Genomic DNA, 21,197 nt, shown 5'->3' with positions numbered 1-21,197 from the left:
GTTTTATGCTGTCAGCAGAATGCAGTTGGAGCTATCCTACGTCCAAAATGTTAATACTTTTATTTCGATATTCAAGGATAGAATCGTACAATTTGGGATTTGCAATTCATGGGCTAAAACCCGTTACTCAATCAGATTATCGAATTGTTACCAAGCCCTACCGATATACTCTGCAAATCATCGAGTTCGTATAAATACTTTAAACAAGACAAGTTACTTTATTATGTACCACTTAGAGCTCCGAATAGGTCAGCCAAATTCAGGTAACCTGACCTAACCTGACCTGAAATTCAGGTCAGGTATGAGATTTTTAAAAAAAATTCATGTCAGGTATGAAGATTGACCTGACCTGATTGACCTGTTGACCTGAAACTATTGATTCTACTATATAATAAAAGTGAGTTGCAGTATTGCGATTCACTTTTTTATATTGATTTTATATAATAAAAGTGAGTTGCAGTATTGCGATTCACTTTTTTATATTGATTTTATATAATAAAAGTGAGTTGCAGTATTGCGATTCACTTTTTTATATTGATTTTATATAATAAAAGTGAGTTGCAGTATTGCGATTCACTTTTTTATATAGATTCTATATAAAAAAAGTAAGTTGCGGTATTGCGATTCACTTTTTTATATTGATTTTATATAATAAAAGTGAGTTGCGATATTGCGATTCACTTTTTTATATTAATTCTATATAAAAAAAAGTGAATTGCAATACCGCAACTCACTTTTTTTATATAGAATCTATATATAAAAGTGAATCGCAATACCGCAACTCACTTTTTTTATACAAAATCAATATAAAAAAGTGAATCGCAATACCGCAACTCATTTTTTTTATATTAATTCTATATAAAAAAAGTGAATTGCGGTATTGCGATTCACTTTTTTATATGATTTTAATATAAAAATGTTGAATCACAATATTTTGAGAAAAAACGGCAACGTTTTTTCATAATATTATATTAAAAAAATGTTTCATAACGTTTTTTTTTTGATATTTCAATAATAACGTTGCGAAAACATTTTTTTCATAATGTTATATTAAAAAAAACGTTTTGCAATATTTTTTTCAATATTTTAATAAAAACGTTGCAAAAACGTTTTTTTTCATAATATTATATTAAAAAAAAAAGTTTTGTACCGTTTTTTTTTCAATACTTTAATAAAAATAGTCCTGAAATTTTTCAGGTTTCAGGTCAGGTCAGGTCAAACAGACAACCTGATATAACCTGACCTGACCTGACCTGAAAAAAAATTTCAGGTCAGGTTTATCAATTAACCTGACCTGACCTGACCCATTCGGAGCTCTAGACTACCACTATGAAACTTAAAAAATTTTTCAACGTTAGTTTCCTTTCACGACACAATAATAAAACAAAAACAGATTATCAAACTAACTCTCTAAACTGACTGTCTTGCCGCTCAACCACGCTGTTTATATAGGAGGTCCTAGGAACCTGGGTTCATAGGCTCAGACGAGAATCCACAGCAAGTAAATAGTCCTGGTAAAACCTTAAAATGTTATATATTAAATTCTTTTTTAATGATTATGATAAATTGTTGCATTATAACAATAATGACAGATCATAGTCTAGCTATAATCTTACAAAAATTGAGTTCTCTCGAGAAGACTGTTCAAGAAATTAAAGGAGAGGTAGAGAATAATTTGAAGGAGTTAAAAGATGTCAAAGACAAAGTAGAAAAGCTCAATGAGAAAGTAAAAAAGCTCGATGAGAAAGTAAAAAAGCTCGATGAGAAAGTAAAAAAGCTCGATAAGAGAATAGAAAAGCTCGATGAGAAAGTAGAAAAATTGCGAACAGAAAATGGTCATACTTTTAAAATGATAGCTAGAAATGAGATTGCTAAAAAACATGGACAACATTATTCGGAAGGTTTCGTAGTCTTTGATGTAAATGGTCTCGTTAGGTTATCCACACCAAAAGAAAAACTTTCGTCCAAAGAATTGGAATATGATAACCAGGTTTCTATTTTAGAACATAGAACGAATAAGATAGCAAACCACATTTTTGTGAGTGATGACTTGTAATTATTGTTTCTCCTGAAATAATCACGCACTTTCGGAGTTTAGTTTTTATAATAATGTTTATTTTTCTGATAGGAAATGAAGTTAATTGATAAGTTTGAGAAAAATCTCAAAAGGGCTAGAGAAGTGTATCCAAATTCAAATTGGGATAATCCTTATTCTCGTGCGGACAAACTCATAAAAGAAGTTAAGGAAAGAAAAGGTAGAGTAATAGATGTTATCATTCATGAACAAGATAGTACCATCATGGGATAGACAAAAATTTCGTGATTATGGTGGCTACAATCTTACAAAAATATCGGATAGAGAAACTAACATATTTGTCAACGGTTAGGAAGTAAAGAACGACGCTCTTTTTTAATCCATGAACCTGGGTTCACGATCATGCTTTTTTCTTCTATGGTAATGAGTTTACAAAGCGCCATAAAATACAAACAAGTACCATTTGTAGAAAAACTGGAAATAGATGAATGAGGACTGTTAACACCTTTGACATCAAATGGCGAAATTGAAACGTTTAACATTGAGATTGGAGAGATAAAAACGTCTGATAGCACAGATATGGTAACCAAAGGATATCGTCAGTTATGGTTACGTTTAGCGGTCATCGGTTATGCTCTAAGTATTATCGATCCAAAACTAAAGTGTAACTTGATAGGTAATTTATATACACCTAAAATAGATAAGACCTTTAATTCGCAATATGATGATGGGTTTGACTTTGTGAAGAAAAAAAAGGGTTACAACTATTATATAAATCACATCCCTATCTAATGTTTCCGTTTATTGTTGATGTATAACTGTTATTTTAAGTAATAAAAATATTCGATTCTGTAAAACAATTAATAGATATCCTGAAGCTGTTATACATAGCGATAATGTAGTTTTTGTAAAGCCACTTTTAATACGGCAACAATTTTTCGTATTCAAATGATATTTCACAAAATAAAATACGTAAATAGTTTTGCTCATCACTAGATATTAATTCGAAAGTTACTACATTAACGCTCAAGAGCACATGACATAGGACCCTTGGGTATCGATGTCACGTTTAATGTCTGTTGTCCACTAATAATCTGTCCCGTGTGGTCATATGATACACTGAAAAAGTTCAAGCGGAATATGACATAACAACTGCGAAAAGGAATATAGTGGACAATATACCGTAGGTGATAACGTACAACGGATATCGCCCACAGAGAAGAATATAAGTGGACAACAATTGTTAGCCAAAAACCACGCTCAATTGCCTTGTAATATTATAATTAACCGAAACAATAAAATGTTTGCAACACTCATCTTATTTTTATGTTCTTCAAAGTTAACCATGGCTTTTCATTTTATTCACAGTTATTACTGTCCGCTCTGATAGATGATCTTATCGATAACATCATTTATACGCTTAGCATACTAAACTTCACCATGTTATTCTTAATCATTCAGAATGGATTCTTTAATTATGGATATATGCTTAGGTACATATGAGGTTGTATTAATATCGGGATAAAAAGTATCCAATAAGTAATTTATATCTACGTGTTTTCCAGATGACACAAAAACCCTCATGTTTGTGAACAATTGTATTCTCCCCATATTTTGGTGGTAAGCATAGTCTTCCCATATTTTTTAGATAAATACACCCTTGTATAGTTATGATTTTTTGTGTGTTAAAAGTTACGTGCTGAGACGGTGAACTCAGTTCAGGTATTACTGTGCCTGTTAACCAGAGAACATTTTCATGTGATAATCGTAGAGGCTATGATCAGGTTTCATTTTTTCCCTTAGATATAACCTACAAATCTCTATCCATTATTTATCCACAAACGTAGATGAACATGATTAACTGTACGTAAGTGGAATAAGTTTGTTAGTGTAGATAGCTTTTTTAATCCCAGAGTATCGTTAACTATCTTGCAGATATGATGAAACAATGAATATATAATCGAGTCTTGATGGAACTGAAAGTGTTTTGCTTTTGACGACAATTGAACCAAACATTAACGATATTCTTCCCTTTATTCTCATATGTTTCCAACGCAGGTAAAGCCACTCTGTCATATGATGTTTTAACGATTGCGTGCTTACAGAAATATATGGATTAGCTGAGATTCTGTGTATATGTGTCCCTCCAGAACTAAATAACAATGAACGAAGTACAACAGGTACTGATGTACTCGATACAAAAGACTTGATGTTGTTGCCAATACGGGATCCTTCAAAAGTTAGGCTACTTTTATCTTCATCATGATGGCGTATTTGTATCTCCATATCGTTAACAGATATTTTATTATTACCTTAAATAGCTAGCTCTATACCACATGATGTGCCGGTTCCTTGTATTCTAATCGTCGTGGACATCATCCCCATTATCTGTCTATTTTTATCCATCGATTCTGTGTGCGAAGACAAGTTTCTTCCTCCCTTCACTTCGTGAGCATAGCACGGGACTAGGCTCTGTATTACAGTGTACTAATTCCTTTAGGTGAAATTCTTGCAGGTAACTACGGGACTCCATGGCACTTCTCATAGGACTGTAAGTTGATGAATGTGGACAAGAAGAGAGATTACTTGTTTTTGCATCGTCTGTGAATAATGGAATGACAGAAATACCAGCATACTCGTTACCATCACACTTCGGGTTATTGGCAAATTCTGGGCGTTGTCCACGAGGTGAATGACTTGGTTGTGGCACTTCTTTGTTCTCCTTTCCTTTCGACCATGACTCGCTTAGGGGCAATGAACACGAATTATTAGTATCTCCATTGACAGTTGTGTTAGGTTTCAATTCACCTTTAGTGTTAGAAGTAAAGCTCCGAATGGGTCGGTTTGGTCCAGATTATAGATGGTTCGGATTAGAGCCGAAATCCGTAAGAACTGAACCGAAAAACTGGCGGTTCAGTTCGGTTTAATCCGATTTTTATAAAAATGCGAAAAATCGAATAGCTGGTCATCTAGTGATCGTACAAAGTCGAGCCATATATCATTGGATTCGTCTCGACGAAACGCGTCGAATGGTGGTAAGATCATATCTCTAGCATCGATAGATCACACGTTAGCCTACGCTAAATGATTTATAAATAATTGGAATTAACAAGCTATCTATCGGTGCTAGAGACATGATCTTAGCACCATTCGACGCGTCTCAGTGAGACGAATCCAATGAATATAAATTCGTCTGTGTACGACCACTGGATGGCGAATAATATCAAGTTTCGCATTTTTTTAAAATTTTTGAGCGTTAAAAATTAAAAATTCCGATACATGAATTTATTCGTCGTCCAATGGTCGTACAAATATAAATTAGGACTCATTGGATTCGTCTCGATGAGACGAGTCGAATGGTGGTAAGATCACGTCTCTAGCATCGATAGATAGCTTGCTAATGCCAATTTTTTATAAATCATTTAGCGTGAATTAAAATACGATCTATTAATGCTAGAGACATGATCTTACCACCATTCGACTCGTCTCATCGAGACGAATCCAATGAGTCCTAATTTATATTTGTACGACCATTGGACGACGAATAAATTCATGTATCGGAATTTTTAATTTTTAACGCTCAAAAATTTTAAAAAAATGCGAAACTTGATATTATTCGCCATCCAGTGGTCGTACACGGACGAATTTATATTCATTGGATTCGTCTCACTGAGACGCGTCGAATGGTGCTAAGATCATGTCTCTAGCACCGATAGATAACTTGCTAATTCCAATTATTTATAAATCATTTAGCGTGAGTTAACGTGTGATCTATCGATGCTAGAGACATGATCTTACTACCATTCGACGCGTCTCGTCGAGACGAATCCAATGATATATGGTTGGACTTTGTACGATCACTAGATGGCCGGCTATTCGATTTTTCGCATTTTTATAAAAAATTGGATTAAACCGAACCGAACCGCCAGTTTTTCGGTTCTAATACCCGAACCGAACCTAACCGAATTTTGAGCCGGTTTTGGATCGGTTCCCCGGTTTAGCCCGAACCGTTCAGAGCTTTAGTTAGAAGAATGTCCATTAATACTTGCTACGAAAGAAGCAATACATTCCGAATAGTCGGGGCGAGCTAGCATTTCTCGCAGAGCATCATTCATGACAACAGGTAAAAACGCAGACTCTAGGACCCCAGATATCTCCAAAACAGGTCATAAGTCACACTTTCGGCAGATTGGCCCATTTTTCAGGGCTCAAAAAATTGTTTTTTGTAAATATCTCGGCATCCAGTGGTCCAATTTTGATGAACTTTTTTTTAAATTGTAGAGCTAAATGAGGGCTACAAAATAAAAAAATGTTCATTAAAATTAAATTACTGGATGCTGAGATATTTACAAAAAACGATTTTTTGAGTTTTAGCAAAAAGGGGTGTTTTTGGCCAAAAGTCCATTATGACCTTTATATTAGATATCCGGGGTCCTCAGACTCTTGATTGATATGAATTTGTTTATTTTGGAATTTATTTTCGACTCTGTCAATACATGCTCTGAAATATTTTTCGAACAAACCATCGTGATAACCCTCTTCGGAAATGACAAGAAAGTCTTCAGGCTTAAGGTTCTCGGCACCGTATTTCTCTACGAGTTCAGCGTTAAACCTTTCACAGATGAATCTATATTAGCACGATTCCTGGCATGGTACTCAGCGTCTGTCCTTGCAAGATATTGGTCGATCATCTCCTGTTCTTTGGCAGTAGGAGTGTAAAAATCAAACTCAGCCATTTCTTTTTTATATAGGGGCTTATGTTTAAAATGATAATTTTTATTTTCATGTACACCAGCATTCAAGGATTGTTTTTCATCTGTTACAGAATAAAAGTATTCGACCATATCTTTTTTATATGATAACCCCTGTTCAAATCGATAGATATGCATCAGCGCTACATTTCTAAGTGCTACGTATCCCTCAAAGAGGCGAAAGTAATACAGAATATAAGCAGAGGTTTTTACTCAGATGATACGAAGTAGATGACATAAACCGGATATTAGCATGAACGTGTTTTACCTGGCTATGTGGCACAATTCTTAGTTACAACGACACATATTCTGTTACAAAAAATACATTTATGAAACAAAGATAAAATCAAACTTCATTACCCAACTATATGCAATGCAACAAAGAAAATACATCCATCATTACGAAAAAAATATATCAACCTTATTACAAAAAAAAATATACAGACCGTAACTAATATACACATCACTGTTACAAAAAAATATGTACAGAAATTGTTACCAGTGGCCATGCAACAACATATACTTCATCACTACAAAAGATATACTTTAAGCTCGTAATATCATCAGGAAGTTACAGGAAAAATGTTTATTACATGTACATTTTTGTAGATCATGTATATTATAATATTCATTATTTTAAATGAACATGTAATATTTAACATTAATGAGCATCATCAATGAGATTTTTATCATGATGTGCAGCATTAAATAATGATAATTCAATATTTATCAAATTTATAATTTTTTATATTAGCGCACTAGTCATGATCTACGATTAGACATTGGTCAACTGAAATAGTGCACTAATTAAAACATCACGCGTTACGCATATTAAAAGTTTAAAAAAGGATCATCATCATCTTTTTTTAAACTTTTCATTTTTCATCCTTCCCCTATCGTCCTTCCTTTCCCCCCTTCCCTTCCCTTATCTTCCTTTCCTTTCCTTTTGTCCCTCCCTCCCTTTCGTCCTTCCCTTCCCCCTTTTCTCACGCCTCTTTTTCTTGAAAGTAATGTAAGTTTCATTTCGAAACTTACATATTTTTTTTAATTTATTTTTTTTTAATTTTCTTTTTTTTTAATTTAAGAAACAACTTAACATTTCTTATTGTTATTTTTTTGTAGGACGCGCACTAGGAGGACGCCGGCTTGAATACTACGAAACCGGACTTTAGGTAGTGAGAAATGGGAAAGGAGGGGAGATTTTTGTTATTTTATTTTAAGAAACGAACTACTAACGTTTCTTTCATTATTTTTTTTTTGTAGAACGAGGACGCCGGCTTGAATACGAAACTGGACTTTGAGGTAAAAAACTGGGAAGGGGGGATTGGAGGATGGGGACTTGAACAAAGATCGTAAGAATCTTGGTTTTATTTGTTTTTTTTTTATTATTTTGAAACAGTTACTAATAACCGTTCTTTTCTTTTTAGATTTCGGATGGACTTCCAATTTTCGGAAAAGGAGAAACCAAGATTCGTAAGTACGTACGAATCTTGGTTTTTTATTTTTATTTTTTATTATTTATTATTACGAACGGTTACTAATAACCATTCTTTTTTTTTGTTTAGGTTCGGGTGGGCTTCCGAGTTCCGAAGAACGGAAGACCAAAGATTCGTAACGGTACTAAGTACGAATCTTTTTTTTATTTTTAATTTTATGGAACGGTTTACTAACCGTTCCTTTCTTTTTTTTCATAGGTTCGGTGAGCTTCCGACGAACGGAAACCAAGATTCGTAAGAATCTTGGTATTTTTTTTATTTTATGGAACGGTTTACTAACCGTTCCTTTTTTTCTTTTATAGGTTTGGTGGGCTTCTGACGAACGGGGAACCAAGATTCGTAAGAATCTTGATTTTTATTTATTTTTTTATTATTATGGAACGGTTTACTAACCGTTCCTTTTTTTATTTTTATAGGTTCAGTGTCTCAGAAGAATGGAAAAACCTAAAGATTCGTTGGTACTAGTACGAATCTTTTGGGGTTTTTTTTTATTTTTTTTAATATTACGAACGGTTACTAACCGTTCTTTTCTTTTATTTTTTTTTATAGGATCTGGTGGTCTTTCGAAGAACGGAAAATAATAAACTGAGGTTAGTAAGTATTTTACTACGAACTTAGTTTAGGATTTTTTTAATATTACGAACGGTTTATTAACCGTTCTTTCTTTCTTTTTTTTAGAGGATCAGGTGGATTTCCGAAGATCAGAAAAAGGAGAACTAAGGTTCGTAAGTATTATATTACGAACCTTAGATTTATTTTTTTTTAATACTATGAACGGTTCTAACCGTTCTTTTTGTTTTATTTTTTAGGTTTCGGGTGGGCCTCCAATCTTCGGATAAAGTGGAACCAAGATTCGTGAGTACGAATCATGGTTTGTTTATTGTTTTTTTTAAATATTATGGAACGGTTACTAACCGTTCTTTTTCTTTTTTTTAGGTCTCGGGTGAATTTCCGAAGAATAAAACAAGAAGATCAAGATTTGTAAGTATATACAAATCTTAACAGAACGGATTAGTAAGTTTTGAAGTTTTACTTCGAAACTTTTTTTAAAATTTTTTTTTAAATTAATTTTTTTATTAATACTTTTTTTATCTTTTTATTGTTAGGTTGTACTTCTTGGACAAGTTTCGAAGAATAACTGAACTTCAAACCTTTTTTTGTAGGTCCCGGAGTATTTAGTTAATTAATATAAAGATTGTAAGTTTCGTTGCGAAGCCTACTGTCTTTTTTTCATTTTCTTTAACAGTTGTTACTTTTAATAATAGAAAAATTTAGCTAATATTATTGTTATAGTGTATTTAATAAAATAAATTCAATAATATTATAAATTTAATATGATGTTTATTATCTTTAAATAATGTACATCGTTAATGGACATTAAAATTAGGTGATGCACATCGAATATTGTGACATTGGTAGTACATTGCAGGGTCCGATGTTTAGCGTTTCTTTATGATGTACATCAAGTGACCGATGTACATTTGATGAACATTTTTCCCGTGACTTCCTGATGATATTCAGTACATTATTGTTATGTTATTGGACACCCAATGGGTGATGTAGCAAAATGCATACCTCATTGTTCAAAAAATAAAATATACGTTACTGTTATCAATAGTATCTATAACAAATACGTTCATCGTTACAAAAATGTAACAAACTTGTAATAAACATATACGTTCATTATCATTACCAAACAAAAAATATATACGAACTCGTAACAAATATATACTATCGTTACCAACAGACTGCAGCAATACAATATACAGTGGTGAGCATAATTTTTTGGAAAAAGAAAAAGGCAAAAACCGTCTAATATAGCCATTTTTTCACATTCGTCATTCCAAATAATTTTGCTTTTTGAGCAGTCTCTGACTGATCACCACCATATATACTTCATCGTTACAAAAATATATACAGACCAAATATACTCAGCCATTCAAAAATATATACGAACTTGTAACTATTGTTCATTTCTAAAGGAAATGCTCTTCAGCTAACAGATCACAACAATATACAGTAACGATACGTCATCGACAAAAAAAATACATACGAACTAGTAACAGGCAATGACTTCCATGATTTTCCCTATAAGGCGCTAAAGAGTGAGGAACAAAGAAGCCTTTGGTCCATTCCATGAAAATAAAGAGTTAAAGAGGTAAGCGTAATGAAGAAATTTATACAGGGGGCATCGTCCAAATATATACCGTAGTTACCAGAAGATTACTGCCACAAACAGAACATTATCGTTACCAACAGATTTCAATGATATATTTCATCATTACAAAAATACATAGCCCACTGTTACTAACAAATTACAACAAATGTGTTCTGTATCGTTACAAAAAACAAATTCTGCACTGTTGGAATAAATAATCGTTTTCCAAAGAAACAGGTTTTAAGGATATGTTCTCGGGAATGTTTGGAAACATAACAACAGTACATAGTTACAGTAGTCCTAGGAGAAAACTAGTCCATAAATAGACCTTGTGAAAGTAGGGGGTTGTGTAACAAAATGAAAATCTGAAAGGATTCGCTACACAAATTTAGCACTAATATTATTTCATACAAATCTATATAGAATAGATGAGTCAGTTCTAAGGTGTAGTATACTTGAGTAGTTACATCGTTGGTCATGAAACATCTAATGTGATAATTTTCCCAGAGAATAGGGCAAGACGGTCAGTGTAGAGTATCATGTGTTTTCGCAGTAAGTAACAGTTGTCCACTAATATTCAACTCGCAGTAGTAACTCATAAAACACAGATCACATTCATCACAGCGGACAATATGTAGTTAAAATAGTTTGTCAGATAACAATGAGCATATTTTTTACATATTAGAAGTCCCATGAGTGTTTAGAAATCATGTGGTAATGTTGTTTTTATTTCTTTGTTCAGAAAAACGGTAACGAAATTCAGTACCCTTAATCAGAGTTGTTATCATGTAAGACAGTAGATATACTTGCGATATAATTAAAAGTTTTCATCCCATAACAGTATGGATCAGTTGCCATCAATAACTCGAAAGCTTTTCGTGCATGTTTTTTCCATTATAATTGTTTTGTCTATTTGGCTTTGGTGCCCTTTAGCGAATTTCTTCAGTAAAATAAACAAAACAACAGCATGTCTAAGCGGGATACAAAGTAAAAACTCGTAGAATTTTTTATCTATGGCAATGAACATAGCTCAGATAGAGGATATGGAACTACGTAGTGAAACTATTGTAAGTGCAGCACATAATATCGCTTATATAGTAAGTCCATAATTAGTATGATACTTTTGTTATATAACATATGTCAACTAGTTTTCTCTGCATAAACATGTACGTTTACACTTGGAAAGTTCGAGATTGTATATTTTTTCCAACAAAATGGGATCAATCGTTACATCTTGTTACACTATTGAGAACTAGCGAAGCTACCATAAGTGCGCCCTAAGACAGTTTTTTACATGTATTTCATTTTTTAATCTACTTTTGTAGAAGTTACAAGTCTCACGAATAAATAAAAAAATGTGGTTGAGTTCAGGCTAAAGCCATATGGGTAAGTACTTATGCACTTCCATGGAAATAGTACAATTACTGGTAACCGTTACAAATAAGAAAAACTTTTGTGAATCCTATCAATTCCACAATATTCATGTACGAATATTATTTTTGTCTAATCTTGTAAAATATGATGAACGTCATTAGTAAAGGCAGTTTCGCATTAATCAGAAATGGAAATGCATAAATATTCCACAGGCAGTCCCACTGAATAACTTGAAGTCGTTAACGTTAATTGAATTTGGCCAAAGGATTGGCTGAAAATAGATCATGTAATATTTTTGTCTATGTTGTCAACCCGAACTAAACACTATTTCTTCCTTCATAATGGACTGGTCATTCATATTTTCATCGCATCTGTTACCTATTGTAGGCAAAAATTTTGGCGGAACCAAAAAGGAGTTCCGTTATGCGTAAAAAAATGGATAAGCATCAAACATTAAAGTATATACTATCTACGCAGCCATTCACGTGACTTTGGAGTACAAAACTTGGAGTGGATGAACGGATCCAGACTCTAGATTTGATTTAAATAGAATTCTTTTTATTATAAATATTTATAAAGATTACATAATTTTTTCGGTCATACGGTTGATCTTCAATAATAATGTGTAAGGTTGCTTGTCTAAACCTCTTCAAAATCCTACGATTAGTTTCGTCAAAATTTTACTATAGATTTATTATAGTTTCGGCAGAGTTTTGGCAGTTTCGGCATTTATAATAAGTTTTGGCAGTTTTGCCATTCTCCAAAGTTTCGCCAGTTTTTTAATATAACTTTAATATAGTTTTGGCAGAATTTCGCTTTTCGGCGAAACGCCATCTTGCCTAAACCCCTAGGTTTCGGCAAGCAACCTTAATAATGTGCAACTTCTTTCATTGGGAATAATAAAATATTTAACTTGGTGCCTACTACAAATTAATGGAATAACATAAAAACATGATATATTTTGATGAAAAATAAACTGAAAATTATTTGCGTAATTTATTAATTTAACTACTAAAAATAAAAATTTATATTCATGAGGAACCTTTAATACAAAACATTCTAATTCTAGTTATTTCTCCACTACTCTAAAATGATACTAAAAAAATACTGCATTTAGCTTGATATTGCGTCAAATTATAGATATTTTACGTGAATAAGAAAATTTTTAAATTAATTGGTTAAATTTAAAAAGATTGATCTTAATTATAACATAACATGCAGAATTTTGTAAAATATACTTATTAATAAAAACAAAATTAGATATTATTTATTATATAGTTTAATAATAACTAAAAATTGAAAACTAATACATTAAAAAATTAATAAATTACAAAATCTTATAAATTTATATTTTAGAGGTCTATTTGGCTGGAACGAATAGATCTAATAGAATGGACAACATTAATATAAAATTTTATACAATGCTACAATTGTGTCGAACATTAGAGTACAGAATAACAATAACAATAACAATAACAAAGTTAGTTTAGAAAATATTGATAGTTTTTTACTTAGTTAACGTATTGGATATGAGGAACAACAACGAATAGACTTAGACGCGTTATACCTTACGCTTCATATTGGAACCCACAACATTAATGGATTGGCAGGGGACAATACAAAACTATATAAAATATTAAATTGGATGCAGGAAAACCAAGTAAACATTATGGCTTTAAACGAAACCAATTTAGACCAGAGGAACGGTTTTTTTAAAATGCCTGATAGTTTTAAAGAACAGTTTCATATTTATTGGTCAAGTAAACAACACGACAAAAATAAGGGATCAGGAGTCACGTTAATATGTTCAAGGAAATGGAACAAACATTATCAAGGACATAAAATCCATTCACCATATCTACTCTCGGTATACCTTTTATTTAGAAATGTTATGTTCTGTATCTGGATTGTTTACGCGGCACCACAAAAAAAGCCAACAATCCTTCACGATACCCTTAAACAACTTAAAAAAGAAATGTGTGATGAAATTATAAGAAAAAAATCAAATAATATAGTACACATATTAATGAAAGACTTTAATTTAATTACAAACGGTCATATAGATCGAACTCCACCACAACATATCTCAAGACCCAAATTTTTTAACAATCTTGAGACACTAGGTCTTATAAATTTATATAGGAAAATTAATAAAGAGGAACTAGGGAACACTTGTCACAAAGAAAGTGTTAGCACGAGAATAAACCAAATTTGGGTATCAGAAACCCACAGTAATAAACTGTTAAATTTTTCAATTACTCCTTCAACATTCATCATAAGCAGTGACCTGAGGTTGCTTGCCGAAATCAAGTAGTTTAGACCAAGGCCGAAACTTTTTTAAAACCGAAAGTTTAGGCAATTAAAAGTAAATTTGCCGAAATTATACAATGCCGAAACTTTACCGAAAGGCCGAAATTTGTCTGAAATTATTGGCCAACATTAATACTATAATTCTGGCCGGAATAATGATCGACACGTAAATTTCCTTTTATGGAAATTTGTGTAACATTTGTGTGACACATTTCTCCGATTTTACTGGGAAACAAAATTTCCTTTTTTTGGAAATTTGTGTAATGTCACGTGACACAATATCATAATTTCGGCTGAATTTTAATTTTGGCCAAAATTAAGACCGAGTTTCGGCCTAATTTCGGCATTTTCGGCATTTGATTTGATTGGCCGAAACCTTTCGGAATTTCCTTTTTAGTTTCGGCAGGCAACCTTACAGTGACCACGATATTATTACATTAACCATGGACACCTCAGCCCTCATACGGAATAACAGGAAAAATACGGTATATGATAAATTACCCACTGATATTGCCTACACCAGAGTCATATATAATTGTGATAACATCGAAACGGAAACGTGGGATAACTTCTGGCTTAATATAAAAAACCAACTAAATAATCTTGATCAAGATTTTCTCGAAGATAGTGCCAATCTAACGGAGTATTCCCAGGAAAATATAGATAGGTATTGGGAAAAACTCAACGGCATCATAATAAATGCAGCGGATATAGAACTCCCTAGGAAAGTTCTCAGGCTCCATAATACCTTTAAACGGTTTAATAAAAAGAAATCGAGACCGGAATGACATACAAATAAATTGCTGCAATTATTACATAACTATTATTATGACAGCTAACGAATGCTCACAAATAAGGACGCAAAATCAAGATGGATAATTAAAATTGCCAAATATAATCAAGACTATATTACATCAACCGATGACAATAACAAATGTAACATAGACACACATGACATATTTTCAGAAGAATGGTTTGACACTCTTAAAACAAAAGTGAATTATCGCTTAAGAGCAGATTACAAAAAATATAAATCAGCAGAAACGAAGTCCATTAAAGACAAAATAGACAAACGAGTAGAAATTACACGAGAAGATCAAACAACATGGCTGTCAAACTTATTAGATAGAAACACTCACACTAATATAATAATAGATAAGGTACTAGTGAATGAGGAACCAGGAATTTCGACTAAGAGACTGGCTACAGAACTGGGTGAAGTTAAGAAAGCAGTGGACAATAATTTCGCGAGAATGTTTAGAAAAAGAAACACACCACTGGAAATAATGACACCACTTTGGCAACAAATTTACGAACCCGCAGGTAAATTCAAAGAGGCGATGGAATCTACAATAGAGAAGATCACTAAACAAGACAGTTAGAGAATTAAATAAAAAGTCGGCTGCAGGGTTGTCTGGTATTAATTATAAAATTATTACACAATTACCTGAGGAATTAGTCCTCCTCTTGGTCAAATTCGGAAACTTGACGTTACAAACTGGACTTGTACCCATGGCATGGAAAACATCGGTCATTCTCCCCATACCTAAGCCCATCAACTTTGAATACGACATTCTGAATACTCGACCTATTGCATTGTTAGATTGTTTTTGAAAAACCTTTACAAAGATGATCACGAACAGGTTGAGCTCTGTATTGAAATGATATAATGTACTTCAGGGCTACAATTGTTGCAGATTACCAGGAGAATGCACAAACGAACCAATACACCTAGTCAACAATTTTATTGAAGACGCTAGGGAAAATAAAAAGGAACTATGGGTCCTCACACAGGACATGAAAAAGGCATTTGATTCAGTTGGGTTAGATGTTTTAAAACGAGCCATGCTTCGTATAGACATTCCAGCATTGTTGGTCGAATGGATTATAGCCCTTTTCAAACACAGATCCCTTAGAGTAGCCACTGCATATGGTTTAAGTGATGGGTTCACCAGAAAAGACGGAATTGATCAGAGCGATGCACTCTCTCCACTACTATGGCGAATTTTCTATGATCTGCTTTTAGTAAGAATACAACAAACTAAAGATAGCGGCTATGAAATGAAAGTTAACTGGCCGAATGATATTAATGATCCTAAAACATGGACGCAATACAGGCTTCAGGTTCCCGTATGTGCATATATAGATGATACGGTATTTCTAGAGTCCTCAAAGTTTAGGATGCAAAAGATAGTAGATATAGCAAACGAATTTTATTCGATTAATGATATTGACATCAACACTAAGAAGTCGGAAATGATAATCATCAACCCGACAGTAGAACGACAAGAACAAACTATTGAATTAAGTCGGGATCGTCCCATAGTTCAAGCCACAGACGACGAAATAATGTATCTTGGGGTCTGGTTCTCCAACAAGCCGAATAGGAGAAGATGGATGCAACGCCTATCCGCGACAATTAAAAATTTTTGCGACACAGTCCGTAGGAAGTTCGTTCCAGCTGGTCAATGTATTTACCTAATCAATAGAGTATTAATACCTAGACTAATATATATAGCTCAAATCATGACATTGACAGAGCAAGATTGGAATCACGTATTCGCTCCAGTAATGAAGTTGGTTAAAAACTGGATGAAATTACCTAAGAACACACCTTTGTCACTGATATTTCATGAGGGGTGTCTCGGATTGGACCATTCATGGAAAATATTTTGTATCAATACTATAACGGACTTAACGATTAGAATGAATAGTGATTCACATGCAGCGATATCTACACATATCAGACTCAGAGACGCGCAGCTTAAATTACTGATCACAGATCCGATTTTTGACTTTGATCTTCACGTAATGCCTTGGATAAAACTTCAAACTAGGAAAAACGTCTCATTTAATGCATTAGTAATAGCTAAAGTTCTCGATATATCTATGGCAACGGACCCGATTGATAGAACAACCTGGAATGTTTCAGGAGGAAAAGAGCCGTTATTAAAGTTCTTTAAATAGTATCAGCTTACAAAATATATATTCTGGATCAACCAAAGCCCACATTACCCGATATTCTATATTGATCAATTATTTATTAGAGGTATACATCTTATGAAATGGAAGCAATACCGTAGTTTAGCATTACTCCCGGTACAAGGAAGGGTAGCTAGATGGTATCGTGATGTGGCTCATTTGTGCACATCCAGAATAGATAATATGACAATAATTGATGATATGGAAATTGCCGAAGTTAATCATTGGGCCTTTTTACTGGATATCATACCAGACGCGTGCCATAAACAAGTTATTTTTATTTGGGAAGATTCAGATATATGGTCATTAGGCAAAATTAATAAAATACGACGCCATGAACAGGGGATTATAGTGAATTATCGTCCGGTGAGATCCCCCAATTCCCTCTGTCATCAATTTACAGAGTTGCCACATCGAACGGGCATTCTCATGGTCAAACGAACGAATGAACGAACGAACGAACAATTAAACGAACAAGCAAATAGTCAACGATATAATTAACAAACAACATACAACAACATATAACAACAACATTCTTGGTTCACGACATAAATAGCGTTAGTAATATAAAACGTTGAACGATATAAAATAAAATTAACTTCTCTAAATTTTCCCCAAATTATATCCACTTTTACCTTTAATTTCAAACTTCGATAGCTCTCGCTACGAATTATTACTTTTCAAAAACATATATTTAATTCACCTTAAAATTTCCATTTATTCAATTAAAATTAATTAAGCAAACATTAATTAAAGTTTAGGGCGAACCTATTACCTTTAATTAACATTAAACTTTACTAACAAATAATTAAAAAAATAAAACTTATATTTTTATTGAGTTCTGTGGATGAGAACTAAGGAATTACCTTGAATTCCGCTCTCTATATATACAATTTTTATGCTACTTTCTATTCTATCTATATACTATCTTTTATGTTCTTTTTACATATTATCTTTGAACTATCTTTCTAATATACTATCTATATTTTAAATACGCTATCTTTTAATATGCTATCTTTTAATATGCTATCTTTTTATATATGTTCTTTTTAATATATTATCTTTTACGTTCCATCTTTATACTATCTTTTTATATTATCTTTTACATTATTTTGTGTTCTTTAATCTTTCTGACATTATTTTATATGTTCTTTTAATTCGCTTTATGTGTTTTGCTTATAATCTATCTTTTGTGGCTTATAATTATTCTTTCTTATCGTTCTTATTGTTAAAGATTGCTAAGCCGCAATTGATCGACTCTATTTATCCTATTGGTTCCTTGTCAATCATTCAATAAATATTACATCATGTAGATCATTACTCTTCCTAAATGTTTATCCTTTTCGGCTAATTATTTATCCATCTTCGCCAATCCACGATTAATTTGTTCGTTCTTAATATTTAATAATTACATTTGGTGGTTGAATTTTATCATCTTTTCGTGCTTGATATTTGACCGTTTACATTATCCCCCTCTTCGCTATTTGTGACCTCACAAATAACTTTAATAGAATCGAACTCGTGTCTTATCCATAATAATTTTAATCAAATCGAACTCGGGTCTTATCGAATACCTCTTTTCCTTTAATTACTATTTTTGGTGTAAATCCCCTTCGATCATAAAATTTCTTTAACCATTCTCCATTTTGTGGTGTTTTTAGTATTCTTCCGTCTAATTCTTTGAGTTTATACGCTCCATTTCCAAATTCTTCGTGAATTAAATATGGTCCTTTCCATTTGTTCTGCAATTTTCCCGACCATTGTTTCTCTCCTCCATGCTTCATATAATAATACTTTTTCTCCTATTTCAAATTTAGGTTTTCTAATTCCCCTTTTGTCGTGTTGTTGTTTTTGTTTCTCTTGAGCTTCTTTCACATTTTCTTTTATTTTCCTTCTTATTACCGGTAGCTCTTCAATTAATATTTTTACTCTGTCAGCTAATGTTATTTTATTTTCGTCTTTATCCAATGGTAGTTTTGCTCTCCTTCCGTATGTCGCATAAAAAGGTTTAATCTTTGTTGATGATTGCTTCTTTGTTCTATATGCAAATAATACAGATGGTATATGTTTATCCCAATTTTCTTCTCCTAATTTGGCTAATCCTTCGCATAAAGTTTTATTGAATCTTTCGACCAAACCATTTGTTTGTGGCCTATATGGTGTACTTAATCTATGGTTTATTCCACACCTTTCTACTAATTCTTCCATCATTCTATTGTTAAAGTGAGTCCCTCTATCACTAATTATTTTCTTTGGACACCCATGTCTACAAATTATGTCCCTCCAAATAAATTCTACTACCTCTTTCGCTGTAGCTTCTTTCAGTGGTGCGGCCTCAGGCCATTTTGTAAAATAATCCATTGCTACTACAATATACTTATTTCCCTTTTCTGTCTCTTTTAATGGTCCAACTATATCTATTCCAATCATCTCGAATGGTTCATTTATCTTTATCGGCATTAATTCGTTCTTTCCTCTTGGTTTTCCTCTCATTTGACAATTCCAACACGTTTTTACATATTCTTCTACATCTTCTTTCATATTTTTCCACCAATAATTTTCTTTTATTCTATCTAATGTCGCTTCTACTCCAAAATGTCCTGATAATTCGTTATCATGCATCATGTACATCAATCCTTCGTATTCATAATCCCTGATTACTCTAAATTTGTTTTGTCCTTTTACTCTATATAGAATTCCTTCTTTCAATTCATATTTATTCTCCTTTTCGATATTGTCAATTATTCTCTTGTAATTATTTTCTTCCATAATACCTCTTTAATTGATTTCGCTTCTAAATTTGTTATTTTCGTTATGTGTTCTGTATTTTTAGTTCTGTGCTCTTCTCCATTTCTCCACCTCTTTAAATACTTTTCTCCAACTACTATTGTCATTTTTAACTTTTACTCGACTGTATCTTTTAGTATCTTTGTACACGCCCTGATTTTCTTCAAACATTCTAACCATGTCCAAATATTCATCCTTCTTTAATGTTGGATATGATGATTTTTCCGTTTTCTTTGTTTCTCTTCCAATGTAATTTTTCCAACATACGTCGCCATCTTTTTCTAAAAATATCACTATTGATTTATCTATTGTTTCTTTCAATCTGAATATTTCTTTTTCCATCTCATGATTTCCATGTGGAGTAATTAATCCTCTGTCAAAACTTTTCGTCTTTTGATAATAATATTCACAATATGGTGATTTGTCCAAAATTATTATATCTGTATCTTCGTCATATTCTAACATTCTTCTGTTTATTTGTTCTACTACTTCTTTTCTGAATTTCCATTCTGTCTCCATCTTTGATTCATAAAATTCATCTTTATCTTTTCTTCTTCTCTTATAAGTGTTGAATCTTACTTTTAATCCTTGCTTTTCCCATTCTTTAATTAGATTTTGTACTATACTTGTTTTCCCTAATCCATCTACTCCATCAATTATTACTATTTCTGGTTGATCCTCTACTATCTTTAATAGCCTACTTAATGCGTCAGCATTCGTATTTTCCTTTCCTGATCTATGTATTACTTCAAAATTATATTGCTGTAATTCCATTACCCATCTTGCTCTTTTTCCTTTCGGTATCTTTGCATTCATTAATCCTTTTAATGCACTGTGATCTGTTATTACTTTAAATTTTCTATCGATCAAATATTTATGAAAATGTTGAATTCCCCAAACTATTCCTAAACATTCCAATTCTGTTATCGGATAATTCTCTTCTGCTGGTAATAAACTTCTACTTGCATATGCTATTACTACTTCTTTTCCTTTTTCATCTTTTTGGCTTAATACTGCACCTAATCCTTTTCCTGATGCATCTGTTATCAATAGAAATTCTTTCTTCCAATCTGGATGTCGCAATATTGGATATTGTATTAACTTTTCTTTCAACTTTTCAAACGCTTCTTGTTGTTCTCTTCCCCAAATGAAAGGTATTCCCTTCTTTCTCAAATCACTTATTGGTCTTGCTATCTTTGAAAAATTCTTCACAAATTTTCTGTAATATGAACAAAGTCCCAAAAATGATCTTACTTCTTTCACTGTTGTTGGTGCCTTCATTTCTTTTATTTTTTCTATCTTTT

General features: G+C 32.5%; 5 protein-coding genes across 5 annotated transcripts; 2 read left to right on the top strand and 3 right to left on the bottom strand.

Annotated features, from left to right (window-relative positions):
* Window positions 1–1,585: 1,585 nt before the first annotated feature.
* Window positions 1,586–2,308, top strand: OCT59_000828 (uncharacterized protein; the record flags this gene model as incomplete). The annotated part of the gene is made up of 2 exons (XM_066139145.1): window positions 1,586–2,038; window positions 2,129–2,308. The coding sequence occupies 2 exons, from the start codon at window positions 1,586–1,588 to the stop codon at window positions 2,306–2,308; spliced, it is 633 nt and encodes a 210-aa protein (XP_065988577.1).
* A 68-nt stretch (window positions 2,309–2,376) lies between these two features.
* On the bottom strand, window positions 2,377–2,577 carry OCT59_000827 (uncharacterized protein; the record flags this gene model as incomplete). The annotated part of the gene is made up of 1 exon (XM_066139144.1): window positions 2,377–2,577. The coding sequence occupies one exon, from the start codon at window positions 2,575–2,577 to the stop codon at window positions 2,377–2,379; it is 201 nt and encodes a 66-aa protein (XP_065988576.1).
* A 1,378-nt stretch (window positions 2,578–3,955) lies between these two features.
* Window positions 3,956–4,321, bottom strand: OCT59_000826 (uncharacterized protein; the record flags this gene model as incomplete). The annotated part of the gene is made up of 1 exon (XM_066139143.1): window positions 3,956–4,321. One exon carries the CDS (start codon window positions 4,319–4,321, stop codon window positions 3,956–3,958), a length of 366 nt encoding a protein of 121 aa, XP_065988575.1.
* A 2,306-nt stretch (window positions 4,322–6,627) lies between these two features.
* Window positions 6,628–6,879, bottom strand: OCT59_000825 (uncharacterized protein; the record flags this gene model as incomplete). The annotated part of the gene is made up of 1 exon (XM_066139142.1): window positions 6,628–6,879. One exon carries the CDS (start codon window positions 6,877–6,879, stop codon window positions 6,628–6,630), a length of 252 nt encoding a protein of 83 aa, XP_065988574.1.
* Window positions 6,880–8,220: 1,341 nt separating this feature from the next.
* On the top strand, window positions 8,221–9,121 carry OCT59_000824 (uncharacterized protein; the record flags this gene model as incomplete). Its single annotated transcript, XM_066139141.1, has 8 exons — window positions 8,221–8,263; window positions 8,352–8,397; window positions 8,481–8,516; window positions 8,585–8,621; window positions 8,699–8,740; window positions 8,832–8,872; window positions 8,961–9,003; window positions 9,092–9,121. The coding sequence occupies 8 exons, from the start codon at window positions 8,221–8,223 to the stop codon at window positions 9,119–9,121; spliced, it is 318 nt and encodes a 105-aa protein (XP_065988573.1).
* Between the last annotated feature and the right edge of the window lie 12,076 nt (window positions 9,122–21,197).

This window comes from Rhizophagus irregularis, chromosome 1 (assembly GCF_026210795.1).
Source record: "Rhizophagus irregularis chromosome 1, complete sequence".
Taxonomy (NCBI): domain Eukaryota; kingdom Fungi; phylum Glomeromycota; class Glomeromycetes; order Glomerales; family Glomeraceae; genus Rhizophagus; species Rhizophagus irregularis.
This window is presented reverse-complemented; position numbering and strand designations above follow the sequence as displayed.